Source organism: Lutra lutra, chromosome 18 (assembly GCF_902655055.1).
Source record: "Lutra lutra chromosome 18, mLutLut1.2, whole genome shotgun sequence".
In the NCBI taxonomy this organism is placed as follows: domain Eukaryota; kingdom Metazoa; phylum Chordata; class Mammalia; order Carnivora; family Mustelidae; genus Lutra; species Lutra lutra.
The window spans coordinates 11,625,330-11,641,567 of record NC_062295.1 but is presented as its reverse complement, the minus strand read 5'-3'; the positions used below and the strand labels follow the sequence as shown (position 1 = coordinate 11,641,567).

At 51.1% G+C, this 16,238-nt stretch overlaps 1 protein-coding gene across 1 annotated transcript in view; it reads left to right on the top strand.

Annotated features, from left to right (window-relative positions):
* Positions 1-5,308, top strand: part of PARN (poly(A)-specific ribonuclease) — a 160,488-nt gene extending 155,180 nt beyond the window's left edge. The window contains exon 24 of the mRNA XM_047713580.1: positions 4,268-5,308. Coding sequence (XP_047569536.1) covers positions 4,268-4,320 — 53 coding nt within the window. The 3' untranslated portion in view covers positions 4,321-5,308. The remainder of the gene's footprint in view (positions 1-4,267) is intronic.
* The last annotated feature ends 10,930 nt before the right edge of the window (positions 5,309-16,238 follow it).

Genomic DNA, 16,238 nt, shown 5'->3' with positions numbered 1-16,238 from the left:
TATCATTCCAGAAGATTCTCTCATACCCCATCCCTCCTCCCTCCCCCTAGGTCCTGGCAACCACTGATGTGCTTCTTTCTTCATACATTTGAGAATTCGTTTTGCTATTTCAGTACCAGTTCCTTCTTACTGCTGAGTAGTGTTCTGTTTTATGGATGTATCCCTTTTTATCCATTTTGCCGGTTGGCATTTAGGTTGTTACCACTTTTTAGCAACTAAGAATCAAGCTGCTGTAAGCATTTGCTAACAGGTTTTTGTAGGAACTAAGTTTTTGTTTCTTTGGGGTAAATACCAAAGAGTGGAATTGCTGGGTCACATGGCAAGTGCATGTTTCCCCTTCTAAGAAGCGGGCTCAGTGTTTTCAAGGATGGCCACGCTGTGGTGCATTCTCGCCGTTGGCCGGCAAGGCTTCCGGTGGCTCTGCACCTTTACCAGTGTTGGTACCAGTGGTCCCTTTTAGCCATTCCATTGGGCCTGTAGTGGTGTCTCATAGGGCTTTGACTTGAGTTTCCCTAATGACTAATGACGCTAAGCATCCTTTGTGTGATTATTTCCCATCCAAATCTCTTCTTTGGCGGAATGTCTTTTTGAATCTTTTGCCCATTTTTTTCATGGGGTTGTTTGTTTTCTTCTCCGTGAGTTTTGAGAGTTCTTTGCATACTCTGGATACAAGTCCTTTTGGGTGTTTTGCACATTCTTCCAGACTCTGCTTTTCTTTTCACTTTCTTTTTTTTTTTAAAATAAAATATTTATTTATTTATCTATTTATTTATTTATTTATTTGTCAGAGAGGAAGAGAGAGAGAGCGCACACAAGCAGGCAGAGACAGAGAGAGAAGCAGGCCCCCCGCTGAGCAAGGAGCCTGATGCGGGACTTGATCCCAGGACCCCGGGATCATGACCCGAGCCGAAGGCAGCGGCCTAACCCACTGAGCCACCCAGGCGTCCCTTCCTTTCACTTTCTTAATAGTAACTTTGAAATAGTAGAAGTTTAAAATTTTACTGAAATCCAATTTATCATCTTTCAGATTATGGCTTTGCATCACATCTAAGAAATCTTTGCTTGACTCCAGATTTACAGAGATTTTCTCCTGTGTTTTCTTCTAGAAGTTTTAGATTTTACAGTGAGATGTGCAGTCCATTTTGAGATAATTTTCACATATGGTCCAAAGTACGCATTGAGATCCATCCTGACAGGAAGGAGACGTCCTCAAATATTTGTTTAAAAAGAAAAATTGTTCCAGAATAATTCTTTTCCCTCAAGCTCCCTAGAACACTGACCTAGCTCCTTATCCACCAGCTTTGAGACTGACCCTTCAGTCTACAGGACTCCCTTTCTGGAAAGTGCTAGAAAGAACACCAGCAGTGACCTCCAGCTTCCTCTGGTCTGGGTCTCCTTTAGATGGTTCTTAACATTCTGGTTCCTCTGGACACATTGTTGCTCAGCAGCTGCACAATTTAGGTAATGAAAACCAGGATCATCTTGATAACAGGCTGTCAGCTTCCTGGAGAACAACCGTGTTCAGTGTTGGGCCACCTTACTGCTAACAGGAAGGGACCTGACATCCACAACAAACTTTCTGTGTGCCAGGGACTCAGCCATACCACCACAGGCATGTGCAACAGGAAGTAGTACTTGGCGCCGCTGAGAGATGAGCCAGGGAACGTTGTTCAAAGCCATACAGCCAGTCAAATGGCAGAGCCTGGCTTGCTTATCCAAAGCTTCTGCACATTCCGCTATTTCTCACCTGCTCTTCACCGAGTCCCTTCCTGTGTCTGCTGGAGTGCCGCCACTGCCCGCACACTGTCCCATCCAGTGGACAGTAGGTGCTGCCATAAGTATGACAGTGCACTTGCTCTCAGCCGTTTAGCTTTTTTGTTCGTTTGAGTTCCCTCACAGCTAGTTTGAATCTGTTTCACTTCCCCACACTCAGCATTATGGCTGTTACTTTTAAAATGGCTATTGGTGGGGCGCCTGGGTGGCTCAGTGGGTTAAGCCGCTGCCTTCGGCTCAGGTCATGATCCCAGGTCCTGGGTTCGAGCCCCACATCCGGCTTTCCGCTCGGCGGGGAGCCTGCTTCCTCCTCTCTCTCTGCCTGCCTCTCTGTCTACTTGTGATTTCTCTCTGTCAAATAAATAAATAAAATCTTTAAAAAAAAAAAAAGTGGCTATTGGTGGGGCACCTGGGTGGCTCAGTTGGTTGGGCATCTGCCTTTGGCTCAGGTCATGATCCCGGGGTCCTGGGATCGAGCCCTACATCTGTGCTCAGCGGGGAGTCTGCTTCTGCCTCTGCCCTAATTCCCCCTCCAGTCATGCTCTCTTTCTCTCTTCCTCTCAAATAAATAAATAAATCTTTAAAAAAAAAAAAAAAAGGCAAAACAAATCCTATAAAACAGCTAATTGGCTGCTGTATGTTTCTCTGATATGAAGATTATAAAAATGCCCTTATGGGTGTTTCTCCCCCCACCTCCTCCCAGCAATCAGGTACTGTATGAATGTGTGTGATTGAAAAGGTCAGGCCTGTGATGTCTCTTCCCGGCCCATCTGCAGGATTTACTTGCTCTGCGGAGGGGAGTGTCTGAGTGTTTTGTTCTTTAATAACCTAACTGGATCCTGGGAGTCTGTCACGTGGGAGCATCTTGTGTCCCTCTTCATTTCCCAGGAGCCATCTCAGTCTTTGCGGGGAGTGCCAACAAAGCTGTATGACGTGGGACAGAAGCCTCCCAAGTGTCCCTTCCCCATTCTCCTCGTCCTCTCCTTCTGGACTTCATCTCAGTCCATGATCACCCTTAGGAATTCTCATGTTGGCTGAAATCCTGTGTTATTTTGTGTGTTCAGACCCAGTTATCTTTAGACATTCCTGCCATTGCGGCGGCCACTCTGGGCTGAGTGATTTCCTACTCTGCAGAACCTTGCACCTCTTCCAGTTTTAAAAGTTACCATTTTAGGCAGCAGCCAAGCCCTCTCCCCCTTTTGGAATCTTGGAGTGTGAGCAGCTGGGGTTAGCTTTGCCGATTTTCCCGGCCAACCCTGCTTAAGTAAAAAGTAACGCACGTCGCCACCCGTGCAGGAGCGCCTGGGCTGTCACGCCTTCCATCGTGGCCACTCTCTTCCCTGACTTAATTCCGCTGTGCTCAGCTCCGGACACGGCTGGTCCAGGCCCTGACCCAACTGTGCCGCTGCTGACACGGGGAGCGGCGTGAACGGAGCAGAAGGGCTTCCAGCTTCCGGGTGAAACTGTTCGTCACCGAAGAGACCCGTCAACACTTAGCCGGTGTTGCTGAACTCTGAAACGGCTGCATGCTTCTTCTTGGGCCCCTTTGGGGGGGTTCTGAACCCCCCCACTGGTCAGCTTCTCTGAAAAAACCACCAGCCCCTTGGGTTTCTCTTCTGGGTGCTGGTACAGAGCACCCAGCACAGAGAAACCTGGAGCCCCGGGATGCAGCAGGGCTCCGGATGCGGTGGAAGGATCCCGTTCCCCCTCAGCCTCGCGCTGGCTGTGTGACACTGGTCACTGTATCTGGCCTCTCTGAGCCTGTTCTTGCATCTGTAAAATGCAGATAGTGATACCACTATGCTGGGTTTTTTTCTTTTAATTAATTTATTAATTTGAGAGAGAGAGAGCGCATGCACACACAAGCGGGAGGGGCAGGGGACAGGAAGAGAGAATCTGAGGCAGACTGTGCTGAGCACGGAGCCCGATATGGGACTCAATATCATGACCCTGAGATCACAACTTGAGCAGAAACTAAGAGTTGGACGCTTAACCGACTGTACTCCTTTAGGTGCCCCAAACTGCGCTGGGCTTTTATGAGGATTAAACCAACCGAGGGACACATGGCTGGCTCAGTCAGTGGAGCATGTGACTCTTGATCTTGGGGTCATGAGTTCAAGACCCACGTTGGGCATAGAGCTTTCTTAATTTAAAAAAAAAAAAAAAAAAGTGAACTGGGTGCCCAGTGTGGTAGCTAGGGGACAGTACAGGATATTCCCCCCCGCTGCCTGAGACATAGGAGCACATCCACATATTAACCCCCGGAAGTAAACGGAGGCATCCAAGCAGGGAGACATCGTGGGGACATCCCTCGTGGGACATTTCCGTGGGGCCCGCTGGGCGCTGCCGCCCGTGGGCAGAGTCCGTCTGTGGGCGTGCTCTGCCCGGCCTGGCCCTCGGCCGTGGCACTCTGCTCCGCGCTGGTCGCTTGGTCCCCTGGGTGCCGTCCTCTCCGTGCTCACCGCGTTTTGTTTTGTCCACCTCCCGCCCCCAGGAAACATCCCCAACAGCCCGGCCAAGCTCTTCGAAGTCCCCGACACGTGGTAACCGAGGCCGGAGGGAAACACACTGCTGGGGCCGTGGCTGAGGCGAAACCAGCCAGCACATTCGGAAGCCATACTGTATTTAATTTAATAAAACGTGGTATGGGAGGGGTTGGAAACCAAGTATGCGTCCTAGAAAACAAACAAACCCAGTTTTTATTTTTGTGGCCGTGTCTCTTCTCTTCCCTTTTAATGTAAAGTGTCTGCTGCCTCTCAGCGCGGTCGTAGGCTGTCAGGAATGTGCACTTTCACCCGTCGATCCTTTGTCGCTTGCGTGAAGCCCTTCCCGCCGCGAACGTTCGCGTGTTTCAGAATTCACCGGGCAGGAAACGCCGGCTGTGAACCAGGCAAAACGCCGACATTCTCGGGCGCTGTGGTCATGAGTTTGGGGTTGAAGTCCTCCCCGCTCCACGGGGCTCTCTTTGGATGCAGGGGCCTCCCTGGCCGGCGGCTCGTCTCGTCTCCCGATGGATGGAGAGCCCACTCGCGTCTGCCGGCTTCCCCCTGCATCTGCCGGAAAATACGGAGCACTCAAGCCACTGTTTCCAGAAGGAAACAAGTCTCCCGCTGTCCACCTGTAGGGGAGCATCACCTCTGCCTTTGGCCTTCGGGCCGTATTTATTTAGAGTCCTTTTCCCCAAGATGTGAGTTTCTCACCGTGGACTGTATGAGTACAAAAAGTTATCTTCTGTTTTTACGTGTAGTGCTGCGCTCCCTTCCCTGCATCTCAGCCTGCTCATCCTCTGTGTGTGTGTGTGTCTGGGGGTGAAGTGGCACGTGTGCGTGTGCGTGTGCTTGAAACCACAGAAGATGCGTACCAGCCCTTCCTCTGTTGACACCGATCCCAACAGCGACAGAATTTCACGGATCTGTTGTCAGTAGGTCTGCTTTATAGAGATCATTGTTAGATACTGAACATTTTTTTGTATCATGGAAATAAAAAATGAAACATGTATTTCCGAAAGATGAAAATTAAAGGAATTTTCGTAGGATTCTGTTTTTTTTTTCTTTTTCTTGTTTTTGTAAGTGAATGACGAATTTGATCTTTACATGGATATGTTTCTCTCGAAAGATCACCCCTAAAAAGCGCTGGTAAGTCACAAAGCCTGATGTTCATGAATTTTCCTTTCTTCCTTTTTTTTAACCTCTGACCCTATACCTTCATGAATGAGTCAGCTGCCGGGGGCTGGGGTTGAGCCCCGTGGAAAATGACCGCGTAGGAGGGTCTGTATCCCCGTCATGGTGGATGGAATGGAGCCCTTTGGGATCCATGGCGGCTTGCATATTAAGATGAGTGAGACACTCACTTTTCCCAGTTTCGAGCCTCTGAACACTTCCCCTCCTCCCCCTGACCTAGCAGTCTGTGGCAGAGTTGCAAAGCCAAACCCTTCGGGAACGAGCTCCCACCCCTTCCTGAGCTGTCCCTGCTCGAGACTCCGTGGGGTGGTGCTCAGGGAGGTGGAGACCGACGGAGGCCAAGGGTTGCAGGGCACTGCTGGTCTGGTGCTGAGTCACTGAAACCTACCGGTAGAAACAGCTGGTGTCCGACACCCCAACACCTCGAGCAAGAGGGAAAGCACGCTGCGGACTGTAATGGGCGTGGAAACACAAGAGTCTCTGGTGGTCCACCACCTTCTGCACGGTGCAGGGTTGCTGTGGGAGAGCCTCTTGCCCTCAGGGAATGAAATTCCACCTTGTCCCCCAAAGCCCAATTCTCCCTGGTCAGAAAGCATCTTAGGGGCGCCTGGGTAGTTCAGTGGGTTAAAGCCTCTGCCTTCGGCTCAGGACTGGATCTCGGGCTCCTGGGATTGAGCCCCACATCCGGCTCTCTGCTCAGCAGGAAGCCTGCTTCCTCCTCTCTCTCTGCCTCTCTCTCTGCCTACTTGTGATCTCTGTCAGATAAATAAATAAATTCTTTAAAAAATAAAAAAAAGCGTCTTAGACACATACAGGCTGTACCTGTGTCTCCTGGTCCAGGGAGGGGAGAGGGAGGGGAAAGAGGGCTTTCTGGAAAAGAGGCTTCTTGGCATCCCAGCTCCAGCTGGGGCTTCTCAGACACATTACGCATGTTCTCCGAGCCTCCATGACCTCAGTCACGAAACCAGGATGGTAAACCTGCCCCGCAGGAGGGTGCAGGGACCAAATGAGATCTCGTGAAATGCACACACAAGTGCCCGGTAAATCACAGTTACAGTGGAAGATCACGCTCTTGATCTGAAACCCCATTTGTATCTTCCGTCACCTGGAGCTGAATACAGGCGTAGTCACATGGGATTGGGTTTAGAATTGATTACCTGGGGGACCCCTCATCCGCATCCACACCCCTATTTTCTTCGCAGCTGGATGAAATGACTCAAAACGGTTGAAGTGGGTTGGCCGTCAATCCACTCCACACACACACACACACACACACACACACACACACACACACACACAGGCTTTCTGGATGCCTCTTTGGGCATAAAACCCTAGGATGGGCTTCGGCTTTTTGCTACGGAGGCCCAGGGGCTTATGTTGAGGATGGGGCTGCCCAGGGGCTTATGTTGAGGATGGGGCTGTGACTGCAGGTTCCTTACACACTGAGCCAAACCTGGAGGCGGCCTTGGAAGTGGGGACCTCATTGTTTCCCTGCAAATCATATTGTGGTCCTCTGATTCAGAGCTGGTGTGGAGACTGGGTGCTATGCTCTGTCCTTTCTTATCACTTCATATTCACCACCACCCCCCAATATTTTATTGTGAAAAGTTTCAAACATGCAGAGAAGTTGTAAGGGTTGTTCAGCGAACAGTGAACACCCATTTACCAGCCCACCCCCAATTGCATAGCCCCCATTTTGCGTATTTGTACCATTACTTAACTAGCCGTCTCTCCATCCGTCAATTCAGCCTAGCTTGTGATGTATTTCTTTTTCTTTTTTTTGTTTAAGATTTTATTTATTTATTTGACAGACAAAGGTCACAAGTAGGTAGAGAGGCAGGCAGAGAGAGAGGAAGTGAAGCAGGCTCCCTGCTGAACAGAGAGCCCCATGCGGGGCTCCATCCCAGACCCTGGGATTATGACCTGAGCCAAAGGCAGAGGCTTTAACCCACTGAACCACCCAGGCGCCCTTGTGATGTATTTCTAAAGGAGTCGTAAACATGGGCGCCCTCCCTTACCACCTACTTCAGCGTGCGTGCTGTTAGCCGGAGTTTAGTATGTATTTATCAATGGCGCTCCATGGCGATAAAATGTATAGTGAAATGCTTAAATCTTAAGTGTACCAATTAAGAAGTTCTGACAAATGCAACTGAACTATCAAGATACAGAACAAAACCATCACCCCCCAGAATATTCTCTTCTGCCTCTTTGCAGTCAACCCCAACCCCACTGCCACCCCCCAGGAGCAGCCATCATGCATGTTTATCACTTCATGAGTCTGACCTGTTCTAGAACTTCATGGAAATAGAATCATGAGGTGCATGCTCTCTGGTGAGGCCTCTTTCTCTCAGCACGATGTTTTTGAGACTCAGTCATGCTTGTGTGTGTCAGAAATTCTCTTTTTTTTTTTGGTGTCCCCGTCTGCATAAACCACAGTCTGTTTATCCATTCTCCCAGCTGGTGGATACTTGGGCTGCTCCCAGTATGGGGCTACTGTGAATAAACCTGCTGGGGACATGCTAGAAACTCCCAGGTCTCTTTCTCAAGTGGTCATATGGTTTCCACTCTCGCCAGCAACACAGGAGAGTTCCAGTAGTGGTGTCTTAGGTCTGTAGCCCTCCTGGTGGGTGTACACTGTATCGCACTGCAGTTTCCCTTTGCATTTCTGTGATGATGGATGATGATGTGCTCATTGGCCATTTGTACGTATGCTTCTGTGAATTACCTGTTCATTTCTCCTTCCTGCATTTTATTGGGTTGTGTCTCTGTTATTAAGTTGTGGATGTTCATTATATTTTCAGACACCTTTGTCTGACAATGACTTTGCAAATGTTTAGTCCCACTGTGACCTGCATTTTTTTCTTTTCCTTCTAGGCTTCACTGAGATACAGTTGCTATATAGCATGATGGAAGTTTAACACATACAGTGTGTTAACCTGATACACTCATATACTGTAACAGAATAACCACCAGAGTGATAGCCAATAGGATCATCACATCACAGGATCACTTTTTTTTTTTTTTTTTTTTTTTGGTGTTGAGAAAACATTCAGGATCCAACCTCCCGGAAACTTGTTTATTTTCTTAACAGTATTTTTCACAGGGCAGAATTTTAGTTGTTTTTTTTTTTTTTTTAAGATTGTATTTATTTGTCAGAAAACATGAGCAGAGGGAACAGCAGGCAGAGGGATAAGTAGATTCCCCACTGAGCAGGGACTCCCCCCCCCCCACATCAACAGGGGGCTCAATCCCAGGGCCCTGGGATCATGACCTGAGCCAAAAGCAGACCCTAAACCGACTGAGCCACCCAGGCATCCTGTGAATTTTAGTTTTAACGAATCTATTTTGTGCATTTTTCCCCTTCCTTCTTGGGACCCGTCCATAGGGATGCCGTGCCGTATTTCTGTCCTTTCTAAGAAACTCCCACATTATCCCAGGGTATCTTTGGTGTTTCGTGTAGAAGCGTTAGACTTCCGGGGCTCATGAGTCAGTCTGTGATCTACGTTGAGCTAATTTTTGCTTATAAGGCGTGAGGTGGAAGTTGAAGTCCCTTTAATCCACGTGGATATCCATTACTCCAGAACCATTTGTGAAGACCTTTCCAACTGGATTGCTTTGGTGACTTGCGCAAAAATCTGTTGACCTAATAGCAAGGGTGGGTCTTAGGGTGTGTGCTTTTATTGTTCTATTTTTATTTTTTAAGATTTACTTATTTATTTTAGGGAGAGTGGGGGTGGGGAGCAGAGGGGAGAGAGAATCCTCAAGCAGCCTCTCCACTGAGCCCAGCACGGGGCTCGATCCCGGGACCCCGAGATCATGACCTGAGCAGATGTCAGACACTTACCTGACTGAGCCACTCAGGCTTCCCAGTGTGTGTACTTTTTTTGTGTGTTTTTGTTTTGTTTTGTTTTTTAAGATTTTATTTATTTGTCATAGAAAGAGCACAAGCAGGCTGAGTGGCAGGCAGAGACAGAGAGAGAAGCAGGCTCCCTGCTGGATGAGGAGCCTGATGTGGGACTCGATCCCAGGACCCTGGGATCATGACCTGAGCTGAAGGCAGGGGCTTAACCAACTGAGCCACCCAGGTGTCCCCCAGTGTGTGTACTTTTAAAGGGAGCTCTTAACTCTGGCCAAACAGCAGCACAGAGAGGGGCCCATCCTTTCTGCGTGTGCCCTTCCCTTGATGCGGAAGGGAACATGCCCTGACCCTTGGTTCCTGCTGAGGCCGGGCCACTCTCTCCTGACCCTGGAAACTAGTGAGTGTTAAAAATACTGCCATCTTTTCGGATGATTTTTTTTTTTTTTTTTTAATCTCACGACTTAAGTTTCATGACTTCAATTGAAATCTTTTTTTCCCCCAATGATTCACGGGGTAAATTGATGCGTCTGATTTTGTCAAGGAGGGGAAATAGGATACATGGAGGCCAGGCCCTGTTTCCCCAGGGCTGTGGGCCACCCTGTCCTCCTGAGTCATCTGGTCCCTGATGAGAGCGGTTCAGTCTGTCTTCTGTTGCTTGACTCTTGGCGCCTTCGCTTTCGGCTGGACAGTGGACCTGGTCAGTGTGGCTGTGCCTGCGGAGAACATTCCCGAAAGCTGAGAGGGGCGCTTAAGATGGAAATGGTTTAGCTAAGACATTTCTGTCAAAAAAGAAGGGATGGTTTAAAAGAAATAGCTCCCCCCATTTGGGGGGGTGTGCTTTAAATTGTGTTTCAGAGGACAGAAGATTGAACCTCCTCCCTGCCTGTTTCTTTTAAGTGAGAACGCAGGGAAATACTAGACCAGAAAGCTTGGAGCCAAAGAACCTGGCCTGTGTGTGTGTGTGTGACTCATGCACACACAGGAGCCCCTTATTCTCAGCCCGAAGAATCTGGAAACCCAGCACTGTTCTTTGACTCAGGAAGGGCTGATCGGACCCGGCAGGTGGTCCACTATTTGTGGAATGAGGCGCCGTGCCTACAAGTCATCTTGACAAATGATTGTGGCCCCAAGAGCTTAGGCTCTGTCGTCGGCATTCAAAGGCTGTGTCTATGGGGGAAATGGAGGTTCCTTGGGGATGTTTTGGTTTTACCAACCCTAGCATTCTGCCTGGTCCAGCTGCACCTGCTCTTGGTGGGGAGTGAACTAAGGCGCCCCCCGCCTCATGGAGCCTCAGAGCCTTCGCTGTCCCCCACTTGAACATCCGCTCCCTCCCACTTAAACTTGGAAGCCTTTCCATGGGCAGCCGGGCTTGAGAAACCACACAGGGGAGGCAGCCCACTGTGAGGCTCAGCGTCTGCCCCGGGGGGATCGCCCAGACCCAGGCTTACCCACCAGGACCAAGATGGCAGCTCAGTTTCAGTCTCCCGTGGGTCAGGCTGGACCCCTGCCAACCCCTCCCAGATAATAGGTCTTTGCCCATCTGGCTGCCATCATTCACTTACACGGGAAGAACCAAGAGTCTCCTCCTTGGAAATACATAAGCCCTGCTCTCCAGAACTTTCCATTTCAAAGTCAGCTCCTCCTCGAGGATTCAGTTCTGGCTTTTTGAAAGTAAATTTTCTTCCTACCCCAGTCTGGTTTTCTGTAATAGTAATGGGACATGGGTATGAGGAACATCCTTTCTTCTAAGGGCTTCGTGATGTCTGGACATGTAGGTAGGTGCCTTATGTTCCCCTGAAGATAGAACCAAGGTCCAGGCCAGCTGGGTAACTTGCCCTGACATGGCAGAGCTGGAATTCAAACCCCAGGGTGCCTAGCCAAGGCTTGACCCTGCCGTATGTCCTTATGATGGGCATCACGTGGAAGGAGGATGACGGCTGTACACATGCCAAGGGATGCGGGGTGGCCGTCTCATCCATGCACGGCCTGTATGCACCCAGAGTCAGGGGACTGGGGTGCGGCCAGATTATCCCCACTTTTCACCCCTCCTCCATCCATCCCCAGCTCCAGGAATAGAGACTTCTACACAGACCTGTCACCTCCTCTTCCTCAAAGCCACCGGTGATCATAAGACTTTGTCCGTATCTTAGACAACTTCTCAGGGGACAGCTTCCTGGAAGGGAGATTACAGCATCCGGGAGCAGAAGCATCATAAAGGCTCTGCCTACGTGTGGACAAAGTGATTTCCATTTGGGGATCCTACCAAAGGCATCCACATTCAATGCAGTGGTGTCCAAAACGCCCACCCACCTAGGGGGCCAGCCAAGCATTCCACTTACAAAGCCCTGGGGGGGGCCCAGACACGCCCTACCCTGGTCCCCGGTCTTTGAAGCTCCGTGTTCCCAGGGGCATCTGCATCACCTGAGAACTTGTTAGAAATGCAAATTCTTGGACCTCACCCCAGTCCGACTGAGTCACAAACTCCAGGGGTGGGGCCCAGCTGTCTGGAAACAGGCCCTCTGGCTATTTCCGGTGCCTGCTCAGGTCTGGGAGCCACAGATCTTGGGAAAGCTGTGTCAACTGCAAGGGAAATGCACACACTTTATAAACCAAATCAGTGGGGGCTGGGTGCTTATCCAGGGCAAGGTCACTTCCATCTCTTGTTTACGTCAAAAGTTAATCATCTTTTAGCTGGTTTGCATCTTTCGGTGCATAGTTGAACCATGTGGAAAATGTTACTCTCACGTTAAGGGTCTGGCTCTTGTAGACACTTGTTATTAGTACTTAGAGGTTTATTATGTACCAGGTGCAGTATTATTATTATTATTATCCCTTTTGTTCCCCTGGGAGGGGAAAAGGAAGGCTTCATGCACTTCAGAAACAGCCTACAGTCACACAGCTTGTCAGTGGTAGAACTAAAATTTGAACCCAGTCTGTGAGTCGGAGACCAAGCTGGGGCCTCTCCAGGGCCCCAGGGCTTGAGAGAAGGAGTCTTTCAGATGATTGGGTTTATATTTGATCTGGAATCTTCTGAGGCTCTGTAGTGAGTATCTCGAGAAGTGGCTTTCCCCTGCTTCTGGTCAGCATTGTGCTTTGACTCAGCAAACTGGTCTGGGGCACATGTCGCTCTGGCCCGGTTGACGGTCCCTAGCAGGTTAGTGGGGTGATGGTTTATGTCCCACTACCTCTTGCGGGACGGTTTCTAGAGTGTCTCAACGGCAGACAGCCCCTGACCGGTGTCTCGGTGGTAGATCACTTGAGTTCTATGATACTTCATGCAACGAGCTCTCCAGTCCTTTCTTCAAGGACTGGTGGGAGCCCGAGGTGCTTGGGAGGGCGGGGGCCTGAGGGGACAGGGACACGGAGTGGAGGCACCCGTGCTTCGTCCTTCAGCATCTGACTGAGGGGTGAGCCTACAGCTTGGGACCCATGCTGGCGCTCTGGCTGCTTCCTGCCAGCTTCCAGGGAGCGGCAGTGGGCTGTGCCCGAGGCCAGAGCCCAGAAGCCAGGCTGCCCTGGAGGCATCCCCGCGGAGAGCCTCGAGAGGTGCCTGCAGTCACAGCAAAACAGAAGAGACGTCAAATAGTCCCTGTTGGGGCCGTGGAAGGGAAGCCGGCTGAAATGTGAGAGGAAACCAGCGAGCCCTTTCCGAGGCTCTATTTGTGGTAAGAAGCCTTGGCACGGGGCAGCCAGCCCTGCTGCAGAAAATAGACTGATGGGCCGAGAAATGGCTCAATTCTGGAAGCGAAGGCCCCTCCGCAGAGGAAGGGGGCCGTAGTGGGGACTTGGGAAGGCTCGGCCCCTCTCCCTCTGCTTCCCTCCGGCCCCCCAGCACCAAGGACAGAAAGCGAGAAAAGCTCCCCATTGAAAAGTGAAGTCTTGGGCAGAGCTGCGGCTTCACTGTCCCACATGGGTCCGGGGGGGGCAACGCGGGGCCCATCCACGGAAGGTTTCAAGTCAGCGCCTGGACACCCAATGGGGCTGTCATCTGCCCCTGGGTCTGCAGGACCAGCTCCTCCTCGCTGTGTTCATTCTGGGCTTTGCCTTCCCGGGGGGGTGACAAGGCTAAGAAAATAGGGTAGAGCGTGCAGTGGGGAGGGAGCGAGGCTAGAGGAAAAACGCAGACCTTGGCAGGGATCGAAGGCAGGACTGCAGACCTGTAGACCCTCCTTTAAAACACCAGCCTACAGCCTCTCGGGGTTAGGATCTGATCACGAAAGAAGGAAATGAGGCAGGATGGACTCCTGAGGTCCATCCTGACCCTGGAAGCCTGCCGCCGCCGGCCCCGTGTTCCACGCTCATCAGCTCCTCTCTTAGGCAGAGAGGCCACTGTCTTAGGAGAGTGAGGGAATGGCAGTGACCACAGTCAGGGCCGATCAGCTGCCCATCACCATGGGGAAGCCAAGCTTGAGCGCCGTCTGGGTGGTCCTCAACATCCTCCTCCCCCTGCCCCCAGACTCCCGGCCAGCTGAGGTGGCTGTGAGCAACCAAGTCATGCAGGGTCACGATGGAGTAGGGCTCCCTGGAGAGGGGCACTTTACCTATTGGCCCAAGCAGTTTTGGGGGAAAAAACCATAAATGAGTGTAGACTCCATGTCTCTTCAGCCAGAACAGGATCCATCAGGCAAATCAGACCTGCTTGCCCCTTCTGCCCACAGGCGATGGATGGGATCTCCACTTTCCTCCCTTTTCTCCTCGTGCCCAGGAGCAGTGGATGCGCCTCTGGGGCTTGGTATTAGAGTTAGTGGAGGGAGTGGAAAGGTTGCATTTAATCTGGAATTAGCAGCTTACAGGCAGCTCCTCTCTCTTCAGAGGGCACAGGACAGCTGTTGGAAGGCTTAGGTAGGGACCGCACGGGGGGGTTCCCTCTCTGCCAACAGACAAAGCCCAGCTGTAGTAGGGGCAGCCTGCAGGGAGAATGGCAGGATCTGTCCCGGGGAACTGCATAGCTGATGGTTAAGATCCCTGCACAGACAGTGGCTCCATCATTAAGTGTCTGCCTTTGGCTCAGGTCATGATCCCCGGGGTCCTGGAATTGAGCCCCGCATCGCAGAGGGCTCCCTGCTCAGCAGGGAGTTTGCTTCTCCCTCTCCCTCTGCCCTTCCCCCTGCTTATGCTCTCCCTCTCTCAAATGAATACATAAACTCTTAAAAAAAAAGAGGGGCACCTGGGGGGGATCAGTGGGTTTTAAAGCCTCTGCCTTCTGCTCGGGTCATGATCCCAGCGTCGTGGGATCGAGCCCCACATCAGGCTCTGCTCCCTGGGGAGCCTGCTTCCTCCTCTCTCTCTGCCTGCCTCTCTGTCTCTCTGCCTCCTTATGATCTCTGTCTGTCAAATAAATAAATAAAATCTCTAAAAAAAAAAAAAGATCCCCCATGCAAACAAAGGCGGGTAGGAGGAGTGAGTCCCCGGCCTGGTTCAGGAGTGGCGGCATGTTGAGAGGTCCTTCTGCAGCCAGTCGGGGTGGGAAGGGCACTCGGTTTTGCAAGCGTGCCAAACCTTCCTCCCCAGATTGGCAGTGTTAGACTGACCCAGAAACAGGTTGCTTTTTTTTTTCCTGGAAGCAACCCATTTCTTTGAACTGTCCTATACTTCTGGTAGGACCCACCTTTCACAGTTCCCCTCCCTCCTAGCTGGGCATAGGAGGTGGGCACACAACTCTGGCCCTGCCAGTTAGAGTGCCCCGCCGCCCCCCCCCCCCCCCCCCCCCCCCCCGCTGAGATGGGCCAATCGCTCCCTGGGAAGAGTCCCCTGCCTGTCTGGGGCCCTGCGCAGGAAGAACGTGATTGGAGTTGGCTGCAACTGTTTTCCTGTGTCCAGGGAAAACCCATTTGCAATAGTGGAGAAGGACAGCCCAGTTTGAGAGTGAATATAGACGGCGTCATGGGGATCCTAGATCCATTTGCTCCTGATGCGGGGATCCACCCCCTCCCTTCCAGTGAGGTCCATCACTGAGCCACCTTCCCTACCCCTTCAGACACAGAGTTATGTGACTGTCCCTTGCCACCTTGAAAGCCCTGACTGCTACGGGGAATATTTCAGTACAGGAAGGACCCCACAGTCCATGAAAATAGCCTGCCGGTGTGCAGGCTCACAGAGGACCCATGCAAAGAGTAAAACAGACAGGTGCTGTGCTTCGCTTGAGAAAGTCAAGGCTTTTCAGCCCCTGGGGCAGCTCCCATCGACCTACAGCTCATTGATAGTCTGATGGCAAGTCCTCCTTCTCCATCCATCCAGGAAGGTTCATTAACAGGGCAAGTGTTCTGGGGGAGCAAAAGAAAGGAGGAGAAAATTCTTACCCAAGAAAAGGCCGTGGAGATGTTGAGTTGACAGAAGGCTGCTTTGTCTGGCAGGTCCTGGGGTTTGAAATGGAGTTCCCTGCTTCGGGCATGCCCTGGGTCAGCCAGAGCCTTCCCTCAGATTCTCGTGGGGGTCTGATGAGAATTTTCTCCAGAAGACGTGGCCTTGTGCCTCTGAGCATTTGAGTCTGTCTTTCCCTGAGCCAAGAGAGCGTTATTGCACAGGGCCCGCAGCCTGGGGCACGGGCTTCAGACACCGACCATCTGTTGGTCAGACTTCTTGCTCTTTCCGACCTTCTCTATCGCTTTTTCTGAAATTGGGAACATCTCCCAAAACATCAACCAAACCCGGCCCATGGTGTTCCTTGCTGAGTGTCCCCACAGGAGAGACAGGGGACACGACGCATAAAACCAGCCATCCCTGCTTACCACCTAGCAAAGGGACTGTGATCACACACCACTCCTGTCTTCTGTTTGACTTCACGTGGCGAAAACTCTCTAGAAGATGGGACAAGAACTTCAGATGATTTCCCTCTGCCAATCCCTCTCTAGAAGCATTGGAAAAATGACATGTTTTGTCATGAAACAAAATAGAAGTCAAGCCCAGCCTCCACTAGTTACTTGCTT